The sequence below is a fragment of the Amblyomma mixtum genome, chromosome 8, assembly GCF_055824585.1.
Source record: "Amblyomma mixtum isolate Tamu chromosome 8, ASM5582458v1, whole genome shotgun sequence".
Taxonomy (NCBI): Eukaryota; Metazoa; Arthropoda; class Arachnida; order Ixodida; family Ixodidae; genus Amblyomma; species Amblyomma mixtum.
In genome coordinates this window covers 74960637-74981103 of record NC_143019.1, presented here as the reverse complement: position 1 = coordinate 74981103, position 20467 = coordinate 74960637, and the positions used below count along the sequence as shown (strand labels likewise).

Genomic DNA, 20467 nt, shown 5'->3' with positions numbered 1-20467 from the left:
GGTCACAGCTCTGACTGCTAGGGCTGGCACGGTGGTGCTAGAAAGCGACAACTGCTTCTAGCTCTTTGAGCGTTACTACAAGAATAACCCCCATACTGTGTATGTACCTCCGGTCTACCATTGTTGAATGGAATGAAGGTGTGTTTATACAGCGTTCCGGGATATGCATTGGTTCTCGCGTGGCTCCGCTGCTAAGTGTCTTGTTCCTTAGCAGAATTGACAAAGCAATTGCAGGAGAGTTACCGGATGGCGTACTGAAAGTACACAGATACGTGGACGATTACCTCGTTTTTGTAAAAAACGAAGAATGCACGCAGGATGTCGTGAACACATTTGTCAGAAATGGTCATGGACTTGCTTTCACCATGGAGAACGTTAAACAAGGTAGGATTCAGTTCTTGGATGTGGAGCTGAGACTTGAGCCCGGACACGTTTGCTGGTTGTATTCGCCTCGCTCCGTAAAGCCCTTACTCAGTTTTCAGTCCGGGCATTCCAAGCTGGTAAAGGAAGGCATCGCCTTGTCTTGTGTTCGCGCCGCTCTGACCAAGTCGTGTGTCCATCTTATTGAGGAAGGAGTGCAAGGCCAAATTTCCAGGCTTAAGCACGCTGGTTTTCCTGAGGCAACTATTGGAAGGTTATGCGAAAGGTTGGTGGCCAAAATCAAATCGGACCATAAGCGTGCTCCTCAGGCGAATGAAGTCTCAAAGCGCCGGAAGATAGCTGCCATCCCATACGTCCACGCATTTTCACACGGTATGAAGAAAGTGGGGCGAAAATTTCAAATTGATGTGGTATTTTCGTCTCGCAGAAAATTAAGCAACATTTGCCGAGCTGTGCAGCGGAAGCGAGAGGCCCTACTAGGAAGGAGGATCGGTGGTGGTTGTACCACAGCACACGTAGAGAGGAGGGTTGAGTGCATCGAGGGTGTCGTTTATAAAATTCCCCTTTCTTGCGGTGGGTGGTATGTTGGCCAGACTGGGAGATGTCTAAACGAACGCCTGAGGGAGCACCATAATTTTTTGGACAAGGCAGCCGGTTCGAATTGGGCGCTTCACTGCAGGCAACCTGAGCACACGTGCGCCCCATTACTTCATCATCCATCCGTCATCTTCAAACATAAGGATCAGATAGTAAGGGAAATAGTAGAGGCATATCACATTGACAAAGGGGGTACAGCATGCATTAGTAAGCCCTCATTATCACTGGCTAACCGCGAAATCACCTTTTTGGAGCATGCATTTGTAGATATGTAGTTTTAATATTTTCAGTGATGATGCAGTGTTTTTTGTTCTGTTTAGTGTTTGGCGGGAATGCTATATATGTACACATATGCGTAATAAATCGTCAGTTGAAAGTCAGCGCTCGTGTTGTCGTGTTTGTTCCGTCCTCGTGTTTTTCCGCGCTGTTTTACCATGGATAGTAATAACCAACTTGCCCACCTTTCTGTACTTAATACTATATTTTTGTTGTTTCCGAATGATAACATCTCAAGACGTTGAAAAAACCGTTCCTCTTTTATTTTCGACTTATCACGGTTGTCGTGGATAACGGGAGTGAACCTGTTGCAGAATGTTCACAGGTACGAAGTTTTCAGAATTGCTACCCTTACCTTTCCGTGCTGCCATTCCAATGGTAGCAGAATGAGTGAGAGAATGTGAAGCACTGCATCAGAGGCTTTATCATTCATATATCACCTAATCTGATTGCACTGCAGGCGCACAGACATCTTCGTTGCCTTGAGCTGCGTTATCCTCTACTATCACCTTTGCATGATGATGACCTTTTATGGCATAAGGGCATCTGTGGGCAAAAACGCCATGGCACAAGGTTTTTTCTCCTTCTCAAGGTGTGGCCAAAGACCTTTTTCTCAAGCATTTCACCGTAAAGAAGCCGAACACCAAACAGGGGAAGCTTATTTCCGAATTCGGGTCTCCTTAGCTATTCACTGCATCTGACCCTCTACTGGTGTCCGCCGTAGAAACCGTTGCTCTTCTGTGGAGGTGATCTGTAATCGCTAGCCCTTAACGCGGCGCGCACTGGCAAGGCGGCCAGTTTTTCTACGTTAATATTTTAGGGCGATGACCACTTCTGCAATGCGTTCTACGTTTTGCTTCAAATTACAAAGCCAAACTTCGTCGCGGGCACATGAATGGTTCATTACCTGTTACATTAGCTCCATCACGCAGTTTGGAAATCGAAGGACACACTATGTGTACGCCACGATTTGTAATTATGCTATTGTTGTCTTTGCTATTCCTCGGAGAGCTACATTTCATCGCATTGCTAGCACTGGAGTTGCCTCTAAGTCTGCAAGGACAAAGTGCTTACTTTTATCAAGCGTTATAAAGAGCTCCATAAAACTTAAGCTGACAGCAGCAGCAGCAGAAGGCTCCAGTGTTAGAAACTCCTCTTAATAGTGACCTGTCACGTAGTGTAACGCCCTGCTATTTATTGCAGACTGGTCGTGCACACGGTGACCAGATGCCACTGAGCAACTTCCCGTTTCGTCACCATGGAGCGCGGCGGCCTCACCACGCCAGATTGGACCAGCCCATCGATGCCGTTGTCTACGTCAGCGTAAGCGCGGCAGCGATTTGCATTCCTATGTGCTCATTGCTCCAATGCACGAGTACATCTGTTCAAGAGGCCCAGTGCATGCTGCGTCAGGCCCGCACACCCAGATGGCGTATCGGGTAATGATGGGCGCAAGTACGCCCGGCAAGGCAGTGACAACTCACTGCGTTCCTGGCTGCCACCCACAGCTGCCACCCTGGGTGCCCCATTTTGCCGACTTATTTGCAACATCGGGAACATCGACTTATTTGGCAAATGAATGTCTCTTCCTGCTAGTGGTAGGAGATTTTGGATGGCGAAACTTTGCTTGGTTTGGGAAACAACAGGGGTAAAAAATCTTCATAGCTTGCATTTGCTGCAGAAAAAAAGCCGTCCGGTCCATAGCAAATGTGCCGATCCTTTTCCCCACAAGAAATATCGTTATAAAGTATGATATCCTTCCAATCTTCGCATTATACTTTTACAGGCTTCCATTATGCTATAAATACTCTTCAGAACAACGTGATGATCCCTTCACTGTACTTGGACAACTGAGAGAAAATAACAGCTGCCGTAACACTATAGATACAAAGAAACTTGGATCACTCCAACACCAAGAACTTACTCTATGAACCAGTCCTTAAGTTACAGCCTTCCTGTCTTGCTAAACAAACTAATCCATGACAATTTTGATATTACCAGAAATTCAAAGCACAATATCCGTTACTACTGCCGTGACAATTTCAGTCTGTGAAAGAAGCAGACATGAATTCCCTTGTCCAAAGTTTGGGACATCTGTCCTGTATATTCTAGTTATTTATAACATTTGCTTTGAGTACATGTGTGTATTACGATTTTTTTTGCATGTCTGTTCGCGCTTAGCGTAAATGTGGATCTGCATCGTATATCCATGGCATTACGAGTTGATGTGAATGATGTGACGCTCGCCTTCCTTCTGTACTGCCACTGCCTCACGGAGTCGGTAGCCTCAGCCAAGCTGCTACCACAGCCTTTAGTCCCGGCTCCTCCTTTGTAAGAAAGGAAAATGAACTTGAACTGGTCCAGCAGATGTAGGGAAGGTTTTAGCCTTCCTAGACGACAACCAGGAGTAATTGGCTTCGGACAGTTAGACGGTCCTCAGTTGTCTCCTGACCGTATTTGAGGAGTAAGGTCTCTAGCTGATCAAAAGCCTTTATGCTTCTTGCCTCAGATGAAGCCTGTGGGCATTCCCAGAGGATGCGATTGAGATGAGCTCTGGCTCATGCACTAGGAGGGTGAACTTTTTTCACTGCAAAAACTGCACTGATAATTCCTTGTTTAAATAGCTTAGGGTTATTTGCTTGCAGTAAATTCATTACGAAACAGCTTCGCCGGTGTTATCAGTTCGAGATAGTGAAATTAAATTTTTCCTAACATTTGCAAGTCCTTATTACGGCTAAAGACCTAAGGCTGTTTCTCGGGATTCCCATTTTGCTCAAGATTCTTCACTATACATTTCACCGACTGAAGCTTATTATTCCGTGCTTTTTATTTTGCCGCTTTTTTTTTCACGCTGAGGAGAGGTTTTTCACAGGCGAGGATAGCAAACGTGTGCATATTTTGGTGCGCGATACGAAAACTCGAGGTACCCAAGATATCGGTAATAGATTCACACGGCCTGAAATTAATTATTAAGCGCCCTGTTGCGCTGCTGGCAAGCGCCGAATTAGATATTAATACTGGCGTCTTTATAATAAGTGATTTCAAACTTCAGTTATATATGCCCGAAGTCAAAGACTACATGCCGCGGTAGAAATCTAATATTATGAGCCTGTGTTCAGCAAATTAGGTAGTCTCGGAATTCCGAATGCCCGTACAGCTTTAGTTTCGCTGAAAATGGCCGGAGCTACGAGGCATAAACGGAGGAAGATCGTTCCAAAGGGTGCGAAATGTGTTGCGTTACGCCGCTAAAACGCTATTTCCAATCAGTACGGCCCGACATTTGTTAGCAGCACGACTAAAATAACCCGTTCAACATGTAATAATAATGTACGGTCCCTTCCGTTTAGTTTTTTTTTTATATTGAAGTTGCAAAGGTTCACCTAAAGTGTTAAATAAACGACCACGTTGCTTTTTCAGCGAGCTACGGAACAAAAAAACTACACTAACTACATTTTCTGTTCATGCTAAATAAGATGTACTCAAGTATTTTATTCCCTTACGCACGATTGTTGCTTGATATGAACTAGACATTGCGGAATTAAAAACTATAGCCGAATTTTTTATTCCATTTCTTTCACTTTGTGCACTTCATTGGTTTTATATCACTCTCCTCTTCTCCCAGTTTCGCTTCCTTTGCTTCGAGCTCTTATTTTTTAGTTTCACAATTTGTACCAATTTGATTCGCGCTGAAAGGTAGCACTAAGAGGACAAAGATCAAAGGAAGACGCAAGACAGGACAAGAGCGATTTTATTCCTTCATCCTCTGGTCCTTGTTCTTTTCGTGCTAGCTTTCATCATGAATCAAATTCAACTCGACCGACTTTCCACCTTTCTACCAATTTGCGTTTCTCACAGCGGAGTCAACTATATTGTGGCAACTTCTTTGTTGTCTTGAAAAGAGTGCTTAGTTCTACAATCAGGACTTTTTTTTTCGTATTCCAGGTTTAAAATTTTTTTCCTGGCTCTATTTTCTTCTTTCCCATGTAAAGTCGTTGTCTAAAGTAAATAAACGAAGGGGTCTGCCTCGCAGCTGCTTTGGGGCGCCTCTTTAAGCATCCGAGGGGGGGGGGGGCTCACATTCGGCGGGGTGACGCCGGCAGTTCCTATCACCTTCAAAAGATCTGGAACACATTGGGCTGAGTACTTAGGACAGAGGCCATACTTGAGCTCACCCTACGCTGGGAATCAAAGTTTGATGTTCCAATACGTAAAAAAAAAATAAACATCTCACACCACGCATTCGTTCGCAGGTGGTGTTCGTGCTGTTTGCGGCCATCATCCTTCTGCTGGTGGCCACTAGTTGCCGCAGGTTTCAGCCCGGCGGCTCCTCCCAGCCAGAAGAGCCGGTCCAGAACCCCAACGAGCCCAGGACGACGATAGTGCGCCTCAAGGACCGCGGTGCCCGTGTATGCACCGAGACGCTCCCCGAACGCAACTCGGTGTGAAACAAGGAGTATGGCAGCGCAGGAGAGCTTCGGGGACAGCAACACGCCATGAAGTGAACGTCGAACGTTCCAGAGTAAGCTCCCATATTTCTGGTGACGAAATGTTCCTTAAAAAAAATTGCGACATTGCTTTCCTTCTGAACCTCAGGTTAGAGTTGGAGTGCGACATAACAGTGGCGAGAAGTGGGTTCAGGCTTCCTGAATTTTAACTTCCGGTTTTGCCGAACTGATGATCCCGTTCCGTCAGCATCAAGCGAAATTAAAAGCCTTACTTGAGTGGAACTCCACATAATGCGTAGAATGTTCAGTTCCGTTCAGTTTTGTTTTCAGTTGTAGAGAAAAATCATATGATTATTCTTAATAAATTCTAATCCCCTCTCCCCCTCTTTCGATCTCAGCCGCGGGGATCGTATTTCAATAGAGGAGAAATTCTAGAGGCCCGTGTACTGTGCGATGTCAGTGCACGTTAAAGAACACCAGGTGGCCGAAATACCGGAGCCCTCCACTATGGCGTCCCTCGTAGGCTGAGTCGTTTTGGGAAGTTAAACCTCCGTAAACCAAACTAAACCAAACGTTTTTACTTCCCGCACCTAGTTACCGTCTGAAGCAACCTGGCGACTTCTTTTTAGCTCGCTGTCATCCTGTGACGAAAGCGTGGCACGATAAGATTCAGACCTACGGCATAAATGGAATTCGATCCAATATAATCCCATATAATCAGATTCTTTGACTATACTTTTCGTGACAGAACAGCCGACGCGTAAAAATGTTTCTATCCTATCGTTCTTGACGTGACTGGGTACAGCGACTAGTCTGCGAGGCTAAAGAATGGATCGCGAAAAAAAAAAAGCTACAAACAATATTTACCATATTTGAATCAGTGCGTAAGCATAGATTTTTTGTATCTAGAAGACGACGATGACGGGACAGTGCCGCGAGACGGAGTGTTGGCGCTAGGCCAGCTGCGTACACGCAAGAAACGATTTTGCTCGAGTCAGAAGCATCGTATTAGCGTTACGTAGAAAGCAAACAGCAGGCACTGCCACGGGACGGGCGAACAGACAACGGACGATTTTTCTCGGGGTTGGTACCTATTGGATTAGTGCTTACAAACTAAAAATTGTTCCAAAATGCGTCACAGGTATAAGCAGCAACCAATAATATTATGAATAGTCCATTCTTCTCGTCACAAAGGTCGGCTTAGAGATTTCGACAATAGCACTGGCCTGATGTTACCTTATCCTTATATGGACAGGTCTCATGCTACCAGAGGTCATAATTCATTACCATGTAGTCGTCGCAACTTCCTAGTAGAGGCATCAGATTCTAGAGGCCTTCTGTACTATAATTTTTATGAGGACTAGGCGGCGCTTTAACTCTTTTTACTGCTTTCGGCAGTTGGTTTTCGTTAGCGTTTGTTGCCTCTTTTGGATACATTTAGTAGGCGGACATTGGTGTAAAGCGAAAAACGCGGTAAAAGTACAAGTGCAATTTTCCACATGCAGTAGTAACCGAGAACGGGCAGTATTATTGTCATGCAACTGAGTTACACTAAGTCAAAAGGAGAAAATAACAAGATACGCAAGCCGGGGCTGCTCCGTGAGACGGTGTTGTCGTTGGCGCAGTTCTACACTTTCGGGTAGTGCTTCGCTACTCTAAAAGCCTCCGCCGACCGCGAGGCTCCAGACCTCGAAAACGCCATCGTTTAGAGTCGTGCTGTTTTTTTATCATAACTCGCTTAGGCAAGTTGGTTGTTTAAGTACTTCTCTCCACTCAATGTAAAGCGCCATGCCTAAGCGTCACGAAAAAGTGTCGCGTTCGGTCTACATCAACCCTTCAGTGGCAGTTCTATCGGTGCAATCAGCACACAGAGCACATAATGATGCGCCCTTTAGCGCAACTAACTTTGCATTCAACCCAACTTAAGAACACAACTGTGACCTGGCAACCCAGTTTTGAGGAATAAACTTCAACTTGCGCTTTTGTTTGTCGGCCCCACCATTTACTTCCGCTGTTTTTTTAATGGAAATATTATTTACTTTTACAATCATAGCTGTCTGTACACGACCATATGTGTGGTAATTAACTCTTTCGCCGCGGTGGCTCAGCGGTTTTGAGGTTCAGTTGCTGGTTCGTAGATTTCGGCTTGAAACCTGGATGGGGTGGCCGTGCACTGAAGGCGTAACACACAAACGACCATGGGCTGAGCGATGTCAGCGCAAGTTAAAGGACTCCAGGTAGTCTAAATTAATCCCGAGCCCTCCACTCTGGAGCTCCTCATTGCCTTTGTCACTTCGGGACGCTGAAACTTTTGAATCCGCTCATGTCTTTAATTACCCGCAAATCAAGTGCTCCTGCTGACAAAATGCGCAAAATTTACTGTGACTTTCGACCGCAGACTACTAGAATATTATTTCTTACAAAAGAACCGGTAATTCATGCGTAAGGAATAATATTCGCCTAAAAAACCCGAACGCTGCGTTGAGGTATACAAACCATGAAAAATGGCTGAGGCTTAACTTGGTTAAGCCTGGAGAATGCGAAGAATCATAGTGTCGCGTAATTTGGAGGCGCACAACCACAGCGACGGCGCGAGGTGGGCCCCCGTTTCTCCACTGTCGTGGCGTCATCGTGTCACGTGGTGTGACGTCATGTATCACGTGATTTGGAGGCGCACAACCACAGCGACGGCGCGAGGTGGGCCCCCGTTTCTCCACTGTCGTGACGTCACCGTGTCACGTGGTGTGACGTCATGTATCACGTGATTTGGAGGCGCGTAACCACGGTGAAGGGCTGAAGTGGTAGCTACAGTAGTATGCTTCGCATAAAAGGTCCCCGCCGCGGTGGCTCAGCGGTTACGGCGCTCGGCTGCTGGCCCGAAAACGCGGGTTCGATCCCGGCCGCGGTGGCTGAATTTCTTGAAGGCGAAATTCTAGAGGCCCGTGTGCTGTGCGATATCAGTGCACGTTAAAGAACCCCAGGTGGTCGAAATTTCCGGAGCCCTTCACTACGGCGTCTCTCATAGCCTCAGTCGCTTTGGGACGTTAAACCCCAATAAACCAAAAACCATGAAAAGGTCGCAGGTTTTTTTCTTTTGGAAATAGAAAGCTATAATTCAAGCCCGTATATTTATTATTAATCACAGTTCCGGCGCTTGCAAGGCGATCACGAAGCCCCGCTGGTAAAAAGAAAGTCCTTCAGCTTGAACCCCTGAGTGAGTGAGTGAAAAACCTTTATTGTCCAACAGAATGAGACTACCTCATTCAGACCTCCCCTGTCTTATACCCTCAGTTGAGGGAGGAGGATCAGGAGAGACCCGGCCGCATGGGGTAGTCGCGTCAGAATCACTCTTAAGCCCCATGTAAGCCTCCTTCGCAGTTTTGGAAGCGGCATGCGATGTTCACAGGTTAACACTTATGAAATGTGCATCCTCCCTTTCCTGGAGTGCTAGGCTTTTTTCGGAATAGTCGTACTACCACGAAGACATGGTTAAGGGTGCGCAGGTATTCACGAGAAATTTCTGGAGCTTTTGTAGGAATTTCCGATCAGCCGTGGTAAACAGTTGGTTTTCGCTAATCTTTTCCCGTTTCTTTCTGCCATCTATGCCACTATAGGCTCCGGAGCCGAGGAGATTAAGGTGTGACGGCGGAGACTACCCGTGGATCTGCCCGATCTTCTCGAACTAGTGCCTTGTGGACAGAAACACAAGCCAGCGATGACGCTGTGCTTTAAGACAGAGACTGACGGCGTTCTGTGAATCATATCTACAAGCGGCTGCGTAGCTTGGGCACTATCGCCGGACTGCTACTAAGTTCGGACGGAAATACCACTTCGAAGAATGTGCTGGAGACTTCGGCTGTATCTAAAATTGCTGTCTGTGTCGTATTCGACGTGTGTGCTTGAAGTGTGTGTGCAAGCGTGTCTGTGAGGTGAGCATACCTGGCCCTGTACATTTGGTGACGTTTCCGAAAAACCAGAAATGATCATTGCGTAAGGCGACCATTGAGTCAACAAGCGCACAAGCTACTACTTGTCAATTAAGGGTAGAAAGAAAGAAGGTGATTTTACTGCAGGTCAACGCAAAAACCAAGAGGTGAGACTGGAAGGCGGTAAAAAAAGGTAATAATTTTGAGGTTGTAGCTGCCAAATGTAAATTTTCTTCATTGGTACGCGTAGATACACCAAAGAAAGTGGAAAGAGAATAAGTTCGAAGGGGCACATTTGGCTACTTTTTTTTTGCGTAGAAAAGCGCCATCATGGTTCTCATCATTCACGTTAATGTTGCTTGTGACATCTTTATAACAGAGAGCCTATGACACACTTCGCGAATACAAAAGATACTCAGATTCACTTTCCTGTTCCAACTTTGTTAGTGCTGCCCGCGCTTGTCAGCCATTTCAGAGATGTGCTCTGCAAACAATGCACTGAGCCGATGTCTAACAATCAAAACACGTGTAAAATTAATTAAAAGTGAAGGGAAATTTGTGCGGGAGTATCGGAGCATCAGAGTTTGAATATACGATTTCAATTTCGGGCTTGTGTGCGTAGTCAGATAATGCCTTCTTCTCCTCCTTTCCACCCCCCCCTCCCTCACCACCGGCTGCAGATGTTTTCACGCTACGTGCCAGCAAGACTCCTCCCACCCTGCTTATCGCATTTACTTCTTCCTTAAAGGTTGATCTGAAAGCTCACGGGAATGGGGACCAGAAGGAGGATGGTAGCCATAGTGTTTTGCCATATCGATATTCGCCACGGTGTTTTTGATGTGTCAGCATGTACTTAAGGCTCGTACGACAGCATTTACGATTGTGCTTGTTCCTGTTGCTCTGCAAGAGTTAATTTCTTGTTGCTGAGTGCCGCTTAATCGACCTGGATGGCTGAACTTGTTGATTGTGTGAATAAAACGCTCGCCTTCGTCCTATGTCTAACTCCGTGCTTCAATGCAGAGCTCGTTCTTGTGCTGAAATGGAATTTTGTTTCAGACTTGTTGGTTTTCTTGGTTTATCAGATTAACGTGCAGGCAGCACGATGCGGAGCAGCAACTAAAGCGGAAACACGTCTGGATTTATTACGTAAGTATTTGTCCTTTTAAACAAAAATCTGCACCATGTTTGGACGCGGGTCCGCAGTGGTTGTTGGAACGCGGGCCCCCGGTCGCCGACCGACAGGAGCAATGACGAGGAAACGGGGAGTTTAATAGAAAAATAACAAGAGCAATGTATTCACATATTACATCGTGCAGCAGCGAACTATAGGATACATGATAAGAAACATCAAAATGAGGAATTTCGCGAACAAAGGACGTTGGATCTCTTAAATACAGTCGTGAGCACAGATTCCCGCCCTTTTCGTACAATCAAGAAAGACTGTCCTTTTGGATGCTTTCTTTAGGAGCGTCCCGGTAGCTGATTGGCCCAAACTTGCCGATGGAGAGAATTCTGCTCTAGCACAGATTCCCGCCCTTTTCGTACAATCAGGAAGGACTGTCCTTTCGGTCGCTATCTTTAGGAGCGTCCCGGTAGCTGATTGGCCCAAACCTGTAGCTGGAGAGAATTCTGCTCTAGCACAGATTCCCGCCCTTTTCGTCCAATCAGGAAGGAATGTACTTTTGGACGCTGTCTTTGAGAGCGTCCCGGTACGTAATTGGCCCGAACTTGTAGCTGGAGAGAACTCTGATCTCTCTCTCCATTTCTTGCTCTGATGTTTCCAGCGTCGGCGGTGACGCGCAGGCTCGGAGAGACGCAGGGCACAGATGGGAAGGCAAGGGTAGGGGGGGGGGGGGGGGGTGTACTTCCAGACCGGTGTACCAGCTCTTTGTCACGCTACGGCGGTTAATTAGCGCCTATGCGGCGAGGCAGGTGTTGCAAGTAAGTTCACAGCAACCATAAACAACAGCTTTAAGATCGAGTTATAATCAAGTAACAGGTCTTTCACTGAAAAAAAAACAAAATGTTCGACGGAACAAATTCTTGTTCGAAATGGCAAAGTGTAGCCAGAGGAGCGTAGTACGCGTTCGGCATTCATAATACCGAATATTTCTGCTAGCCAATATGGTAACGAGTATCGGTTCAAAACCCCACTTTTATGTACAGCCCCCGTCAAAAGTATACACCCAAGGGGTTCGCTTCTAAGCTCTTTAGTGCGGCTCCCTGGCGCGTCAAGCAGTCCAAACCTTGGGAGGAGTGATGACGCAAAGCCGTTTTTCTTTCAAGATATTACGGTCGCTGAGGATGCATAATGAGGCACGCAGCAGGCCTCACAAGCAAACCTCTTGGGCTGTGTACTTTTGACGGGGGCTGTACCTTCTGTCGCCGCTGGACGCTGTCCTACAATTAAATTCAGATTATAAGACTATGAACCTGCGGCCTGAGAGGGAGAACAACACTAGGGGTGTTTTCTTAAACGACCCTAGTTTTAAGTCACACGTTAACGCATCATGCGGTACAAATGGCCTAATTTATTAAGGGTCTAGATATGAGACCGCGTTCTCCGTCCATCGGGCAATTCTATGGGTATAAATATTTCGCTTGTGGCTCGTCGTATATGCTCCAATTCATCCTGCAATGCAAGAAACGAAAACGTACAGGTCAAAACGAACGATAGCGTAAAAAAAACAAATCAATGCTTCTTTTGCGGCATCTCTCCCAAGGCTCAGTGGCCTAGCAAAGTTTATCCGAAACCTACACACCAACACTGGCTTCTAGTATGTAGCAATAAAAACCACAAAGTGCTAGAAAATTGTAGTGCTCGGTTTTGAAAAAGATGTATTATTGGGCATAAACAAAACTGATGAATAATTAACTCATATCTGCCGATTCAAAACAACTTCAATCAAGAGTTCAGTTCATCCCCCTTCTCCATGAGCGTAACTTGTGTGAATAACGTTAGTTGTTGTTAACTTTTCGTTATTTCCAGCTGCAATTTTCCTCGCTTGCTTTTAAATAGTCCTAGCAATGATTTACGGATTAGGCTTGTACCACCACCTTGATTCCGTTTATTATGATTCGATCGTTCTCACTTGGCCAGCATTTACATCCCAAAATCCTAGAAAGCAAACATTCCGCTCATGATGGATTCCCAGACCAGCAAAATATTCTATCCAACCTTCCCTACACCGGTGTGCTATCACCAATAGCTACCATTTTCACGTGGCTTAGGAGCCAAATGTATAATCGGCAATCAAGTAAACCTTAGCATCGCCGACTTTCGTATTTTACTCAGAGCTGTTCGAAACCACTGGAACCTTTTGAATGCCTGTAATCTTCGCGACAGAAAAAAATATAGCGAGAGTAAGTTCGTAAAACAAATTAATGAACAAGTCCGTCATTCTTAATCTCTGGGAATTATAACATGAAGAGTCAATGTCTGCCCTATCAAAAAAATTACTTAACTGAGTATTATTTTTAACCTAGATTAATTTTATAGCCCCGGTTCTGTCTTACTATTCAATGCCGCCAACTCACCTCCGTGCTACTAGTAGTGGTACTGTGAAGGAGCTGGTATTTTGGCGGTGCCTGTCTCACGACCCGTTGGCGGCACAACAGGATGGGCCAGATGATGAAGAACACTGTGTTGAGCAGGAACTCTGCTCTGTAGCTCATCGCCCTCGTCTGGCACTTCCTGTAAGCAGTGACATCTCATGTTAATACCATCACTTACTGTACTACTGTCTGTAGCGCTAGCCCTATTAGAGACCATACGGACACATTAAAACAGTTTTAAGCACACCTCTTTGCGCACACTGTGAACTGAGCGGTTCGAGCCGAGAACCGTACGTTTTAGGGTGCACGGGGTAGCCTTCGTGGTCGTGCTGCACGGTGTATCTTGAGATTTCAGGCTCATGGTACCGCTTCAGGCGTGCCTTGCCGTAGATACAGGACTGGATGCCGTACTGGCCAATGCGCTCGAAGCCCATGCCACCAAGGCAAGCCTTCACAAATCCTGGGTTATGGCGGAAGGCACAACACATTTATAGTTAGAAATAAATTGGAGAACATGAAAAAATTATTCTTTAGTTTTGTAAACAGTTTTGGGTGCTTTAAGAACACAATTGTCCGTGGTGCCATGAAAAACCTACACTGTATCACATAACATGGGAATGTCAAAAAGTCGACGTTGTCCCAGTTATACCAAACCCAAGTGCGGAGCAATGGGAGGGTCTGCTCTCCAGCGATTGCCGGGGTGACCAGATCGGTCTGATACGGCGAGCTCAGCTGACGGCAGCATACAGCGGAGTCCTGGAATAGGGGCAACCGACCGTTGCGGGGATGGACTCATCTGAGCGCATAAAAGCACTTGCGCTAGAGCTAAATAAAGTTATTTTTTGCTGTGGGTGCTTATAAAGAACTCTTGCTTTAAATTGCAAATGATCTCTTAAGCTGTATTTGTTCAGAATTGCCTAGTACTTTAAAATCATATACTCAATATAAATATAGGGCATAAATTCTTTTTTTTAACTGATCAGCTTTTAGCGTACTTGCATTATATTGTGACTTGGCAAATACGAGCGTAAAGAGACTCTTGGTGCTACTTCTAGGAAGTATTTCTGTACCACAAGCTCCTTGATGCGATGCCTGACGCGACGCCGCATAGGCTCACTCAGCAGAAAAGCAATCTCCACATTCAAGTGGCCTTCATAAAAAATGCAGTCATGAAGGCCAAGCAAACGGGTAACACGAGCCACGAGATATGCCGGCAGCGTACCAGCGGCAAGAAGAACGAAGACGATGCCGGTGATGGCGCTAGAGGCGCGAAGGGGTCCGTCCCGATCGCCGTGGGAGCGCGCCGAGCGCCTCTTGTGGAGGCCGGCCTTGGCTGCATCCAGCTCGGTGATCAGATGGCACGACAGGCTCTCGTTACCGCACTGGGGCAGCGTGGAATGGGAGGAAGATGACCCGAGGAAGGATGGAGAACGATGAAGGAATAGGAAGAAGGCCGTGATACGAAGGCAGCCATGAAAGAATGAAAAGGGGAATACTTAAGGGGACGTGGGAGAAGGAAAAAAAGCATTGCATATGAGCGGCGTATAAGTAAAAGGCTGCAGAAGACAACGCTTTGTTGCAAAATTTTAGCGCAAAAAACACGGACAGAAAGAGCAGACAACGCGAGCGTCAGCGCTTGTGTCGTCTACTCTTTCTCTCCGTGTTCGCGCTAAAATTTTGCAAGATCAAGATGTATGTCAACCAACTCGCCCAATATGCACTATTGTTGAACAACAGTTTGTTTGCTTTACTTCTATCACACATACAGTGACACAATTATACGAAGCGCGAGAAACATACGAGAACAAAGTGCACAGAACTGTGGTAAGGCTGCGATAACGTCGCCTTGATTTTTATATATATATATATATATATATATATATATATATATATATATATATATATATATATATATATATATATATATATATATAGCGAAGTATACGCTTCGTTAAAGGAAACATATTTATTCTACTCGACGTTTCGATCGAAAGACCGATCTTCTTCAGGAGTGATTTTACATTGTTAATGCATCCCCTTTTATAGGGGTGGGTCTGACACATAAAAGGGGATGCATTAACAATGTAAAACCACTCCTGAAGAAGATCGGTCTTCCGATCGAAACGTCGAGTAGAATTAATATGTTTCCTTCAACGAAGCGTATACAGAGAATCCCGTTTTTATGTGCGGGAATTTAAAAAATTCCTGTGAGCAAACTACTGGCCTAATCGAGGGCAAACTTCGCTCACGGGGTAGCATATTATGGTCTACGTTATTTGAAATGTAATTAAACGTCGGTACTTGCCTGCATTTCCTGAAATTAAGAAGAAACTGCTGTCAACTGCGAGTAAAGCTGTCGCAGATGAGAGCTATACGCGAGCCGAGCGGCTGGTTTGACAGGGCGCGCCATCTGCCGGAAGGCGACATTCGACGAGCAGTCGAGCCGGGACGTCGTTTGCCTCGTCTTCCGGCAGATGGCGCGCCCTGTCAAACCAGCTGCTCGGCTCGCGTATAGCTCTCGTCTGCGACAGCTTTACTCGCAGTTGACAGCAGTTCCTTCTTAATTTCAGGAAATGCAGGCAAGTACCGACGTTTAATTACATCTCAAATAACGTAGACCATAATATGCTACCCCGTGAGCGAAGTTTGCTCTCGATTAGGCCAGTAGTTTGCTCACAGGAATTTTTTAAATTCCCGCACATAAAAACGCAATTCTCTGTACTTCGCTATATACTCTTGTAAGCAGTCAAGTACTCCATGCTTTTGCAACACACACACACACACACACACACACACACACACACACACACACACACACACACACACACACACACACACACACACACACACACACACACACACACACACACACACATATATATATATATATATATATATATATATATATATATATATATATATATATATATATATATATATATATATACAAATATGAGACAAGCCAACAGCCACAGAAAGCAAGGGACACGGGATTTTTAAATTTATTTATTTATTTATCCCTATATATATATATATATAAAGGCCGCCGCGGTGGCTCAGCGGTTATGGTGCTCGGCTGCTGACCCGAAAGACGCGGGTTCGATCTCGTCCGCGGCGGCCGGAATTTCTTTGGAGGAGAAATTCTAGAGGCCCGTGTACTGTGCGATGTCAGTGCACGTTAAAGAACCCCAGGTGGTCGAAATTTCCGGAGCCCTCCACTACGGCGTCTCTCATAGCCTTAGTCGCTTTGGGACGTTAAACCCCATAAACCAACCATATATATAAAGCCAGCCGACGTTTCGGACAGAGCTCGCCCTTTCTCAAGACTGAAGTGTTACGGCTCTTCCTTATCTTGTTAAGGCGTTGTCACCTGCACACCTGTCTGACACATAAACAAAAAACAAGAAAATGAATGCGGGAAAAAAGAATGACTGAAAGGAAGAAAACAGATAACTTAGGAAAGGATAAGCGCCGTCGCCTGACGCACACTCCTTCTTTGGTCTCCGCTGCCGCAGGCGTGTGCGACAGACGACGGCGCTTATCCTCTCCTTTTTCCTTTTTTCTTTCCATCCGTTTTCCTTTCCCGCATCCCTTCTCCTGTTGTTTTGTTTATATATCGACCATATGCGCCAATGACAAAGTCTTAAGGAGAGAAGGAAGAACCCAGTAATTAAGTCTTAAGAAAGGACGGCCTTGACGAATTCCGTGATTTGTATAAGGGGTAAAAGCGCTCTTCGGGCACTAACAAGGGCGTCCGCAGAATTTTTTGCAGGGGGGGGCCCCGTTGGTGCCCCGGGGGGGGGGGGGGGGGGGGTATGTTCGTAGCAGAAAGGCGCTATTTGCGGAGTAAATTTATTTATTTATATATAAATAAAAATTAAACAAAATGCACACATGAAAGAAAAATTACAAACAGCAAATTAAAGCGCGGCTAGGAGAGGTACATTGGAGTTTATCAACGAAGAAACAACTAAAATTAATAAAAATGCAAAAAGATGCTATATCACTTCGTGGAGAAGAGTGCTCAGTCTTGCTGCATACGGGTTCTCGACTCACCCGGATTGATGACCAGCACACAGCACAATATGTTCACAAACACGCAACTACAGTCACTCAGTCAGTCTTCCTTGAACAGCAACTGTAGGCGCCTCGGATTTTTCTGGGCGAATTGCGTAATTACACGTGTGATAAATTCACTTCTGTGCTTCATTACACGCTCTCGGTGCACACTCATCATACACATTGATTGGAAAAACTGTTGAACGCGTACGTTGAAAACAAAAGATGACTATATATACAACGAAAACTTATTTACAAGATAAATGCACGCTCGCAGCTTCATACACCTCGCTCCATCTTGCTTGCGCATCCGCACAGTCGAGCAACCGCACACACACTGCTCTCCGCTCGTCGTTTTCTCGTCCGCTGTCTTGGTTGTTCTCAGCTTCGCTGACAACCGGCCACTAAAAACACCCAAGCACAAACACAGAGGCGCGCACACGTGCAAGGGCTTACTTGCCGCAGTATCCCCGAATGCGCACTTTGGGGGTGAAAGGAACGCCGCGCAACTTCCGAGGGGAAGGGACACTCGCCACTCCAGTCGGAAAATTTGTTTTTGTGTTTTTATGGGGTTCAGAGCCCCAAAACGACTCAGGCTATGAGGGATGGAGTAGTACAGAGTTCCGGGTAATGTCGACCACCTGGGTCTCTTTACCATGCACTGACACGCACAGTACATGGGCGCTGTTGTGATTTGAGGCCCAGCCAGAGGTGACAGGCGAGCCAGGCAGGCGCCATCGGGCTGCGTTGACCAAAGGCGCTGGTTTTCGCAGAAGACGCAAAGAACGCTGGTGTGGGGGCGCCTCGGGAGACTGCGTCGCCGTGAACAAAAGCAGCTAATCCCCTTTGCCGGAGATTCTGAAAGCGGCGCTTCTACCGAACTGCGCTACCCGTGGATCGGAGGAGACAGCGAGCGGCGGCGGCGCCAACTCATCGCCCGCTTGCCCCTGAGCAGCCCGACAAAGCGGGCGTGGACACGGCTGATTTTACCTTCCCTCCTTAAGAATTCATCGGTGACCGGCGTAACGACAGGCGAAAACAAGATGCCCCGTGTACTGTCTGCCTCCGTGTCGCTATCTCTCTAGAGATCAAAGAAACAGACACCCATCTCAAGGCGGCTCGAAACACATGCTCGCCGGTGCCGCTGTATGTCTGGAACAGGTCGCCCTTCAGTAGAGCTAACGATGGCGTGGTTTGAAAACGGCGGAACGACGCACGCCCGGACGCGGCATTTCGCAGATGTGACCATGCGGGGCTGCTTTTACCCTTTTGACTGAGCGCACCACCGCCCCTGGCGTGCGGCCATCACTCACGGTTCGAGTGAGTGATTTTCCAGGGGGGTGCAGCCGCCCCCCCTTGCCCCCCCCTCCGGACGCCCATGGGCACTAATAATGGGTCTTGACGAAGGCCTTCCAAGCCAGAGCAATTACCAAAGCCCCATCCATTGCTTATGAATTCCACTGGCGGACTCATGCGATCGAGCGACGTAACTACGATTTTTAGATGTCATCAAGTTATTTTGCGTGCTATGAGCGGTACTTAGCTTCTCTACTGTTTACTGATTCAACGAAAGCGATATCGTGAGGCTTTCCTTAACGCTTGCAAATAGGCTGCGTGCTAGAGAACAATGACATTTTTTCACGCTAAGAGTAGGGTGTCAGCGCCTGCAGTGAATATTGTTACTGTGTGGCAAAGTGGCACGTGGAAGCGATCACATGATTAAATGATTTAATTGCTGCGGAAATAGCGCGAGTGGTTCGTCCCGCACCACTGCCCTTTTCCTAACTGTATTCGTCGTAGCAATATAAAACCAGATTTCAGAGCAAGTGGCTGAGTGAGTGACTGAGATCGAGTAAACTTTTTCGAGGCCTATTCGGTCTTGTTGAGAATAGCATACGGTGAGGAATTCACGACGTACATAGTAAGTCTTAGAGACGTGGCTAACGGAGAACATTGTTCTTGAGAGGAGAATAAATTCGATTAAAAAAATGTGCAAGTGGAAATAAAAGAGGCCGGTCACCCTGCCAATTTAAGCAAAATTCAACTGCGGTTACAGTGCAGAAATGGCGGAGTTACTGATATCACTGTTCGGATTCAATACCCCGAACTCTTCCGCACTCCTCGGGAAATCTGGAAGTTATCTTAACACTTCTGAAAGCAGGCAGAAGTACGAAAGGATTTATTCCAGAAAGTGCAATATTGCTTTGCTTTAAAAGAGGCTCCGGCTATGAGGGACGCCGTAGAGGAGGCTTCCGTGTAACTTCGACGACCCGGGGTTCTTTAACGTGCACTGACATCGCACAGTACACAGGCCTCTAGCCTTTCACCTTCCGCCTTCACAGAAAGTGGACCGCCACGCCGGTATCGAACCCGCGTCTTTCTGGTCAGCAGCCAAGCACCATAACCACTGATACAATGCCTAGAATACCACTGAGCCACCGCGGCCACACAAAAAGTGTAAGAGCAGGGACGGTAGTCATTAGTGCAATTATACAGAAGTAATCTTACCCCTTCCGTTTTTCTACTGGACAGTGAAAAACGTAAGGAAAACACATAATTACTGGGGAAAAAAAGGCGCCTAATTGCATGGCACTGGCGTTTACGATCAATATGGTATAGAAGATTCCTCACTACCGTCACCTAGCGGCGAATTTTATTCTCATTCATTATAGTTCAGTAACCACCCGCCGGGTGCCGCCACTATTCAATGTGCAAGTTGTTGTTCCTGCCGGAAGAGAAGATAACTGCTCAGAAAGCGCAGATATGTTGCATCTTCTGCGAAACACAAGAATGCGGTGGGGCAGTGCAGCTTACGATGCCATGATTTTGCATGTATGTCTTCTGTCATATACTTGCGAAAGTTTAAACTAAAGGAAAACTTCTTTGTCATGCGAAAGACCCACAAAAAGAGCTTCTCATAGATATATTGCTTGGTAAAGCAGGGTTCTACGTATGCCTGCAATCAAGTTCCGCCCTTATTCAGAACCGCGACATAGTTCCTCAGCAAAAAAATCAGGAGGCTATTCCTGAAACGCTTTTGGTTGCCTAAACAATTGAGAAGCAGATCATAAGAAGAAATTATGAGTTCAAGAATTTTGATCGCTCTGCCTTGTTAGGTATAGACTAACAATAAAGCGCTTATTTTGTTTATTGCTCTGATTGATAAGCGCAATATTAAAGGATGCCGCTGACCATGCCCGCGTCCAGTTTTACCGACTACCTTTTAAG

General features: G+C 46.3%; 2 protein-coding genes across 2 annotated transcripts in view; one reads left to right on the top strand and one right to left on the bottom strand.

Moving 5' to 3' along the window:
* The window catches only part of LOC149333041 (uncharacterized), a 43973-nt gene extending 33387 nt beyond the window's left edge, over nucleotides 1–10586 (top strand). Inside the window, exons 2-4 of the mRNA XM_089555966.1 lie at nucleotides 2458–2577; nucleotides 5505–5773; nucleotides 9314–10586. Coding sequence (XP_089412092.1) covers nucleotides 2482–2577; nucleotides 5505–5699 — 291 coding nt within the window. The 5' untranslated portion in view covers nucleotides 2458–2481 and the 3' untranslated portion in view covers nucleotides 5700–5773; nucleotides 9314–10586. The remainder of the gene's footprint in view (nucleotides 1–2457; nucleotides 2578–5504; nucleotides 5774–9313) is intronic.
* A 1581-nt stretch (nucleotides 10587–12167) lies between these two features.
* Nucleotides 12168–20467, bottom strand: part of LOC149333040 (hapless 2-like) — a 31204-nt gene continuing 22904 nt past the window's right edge. The window contains exons 12-15 of the mRNA XM_089557619.1: nucleotides 14403–14562; nucleotides 13475–13640; nucleotides 13163–13319; nucleotides 12168–12257 (exon numbers count right to left, since the gene is read on the bottom strand). Coding sequence (XP_089413745.1) covers nucleotides 12168–12257; nucleotides 13163–13319; nucleotides 13475–13640; nucleotides 14403–14562 — 573 coding nt within the window. The remainder of the gene's footprint in view (nucleotides 12258–13162; nucleotides 13320–13474; nucleotides 13641–14402; nucleotides 14563–20467) is intronic.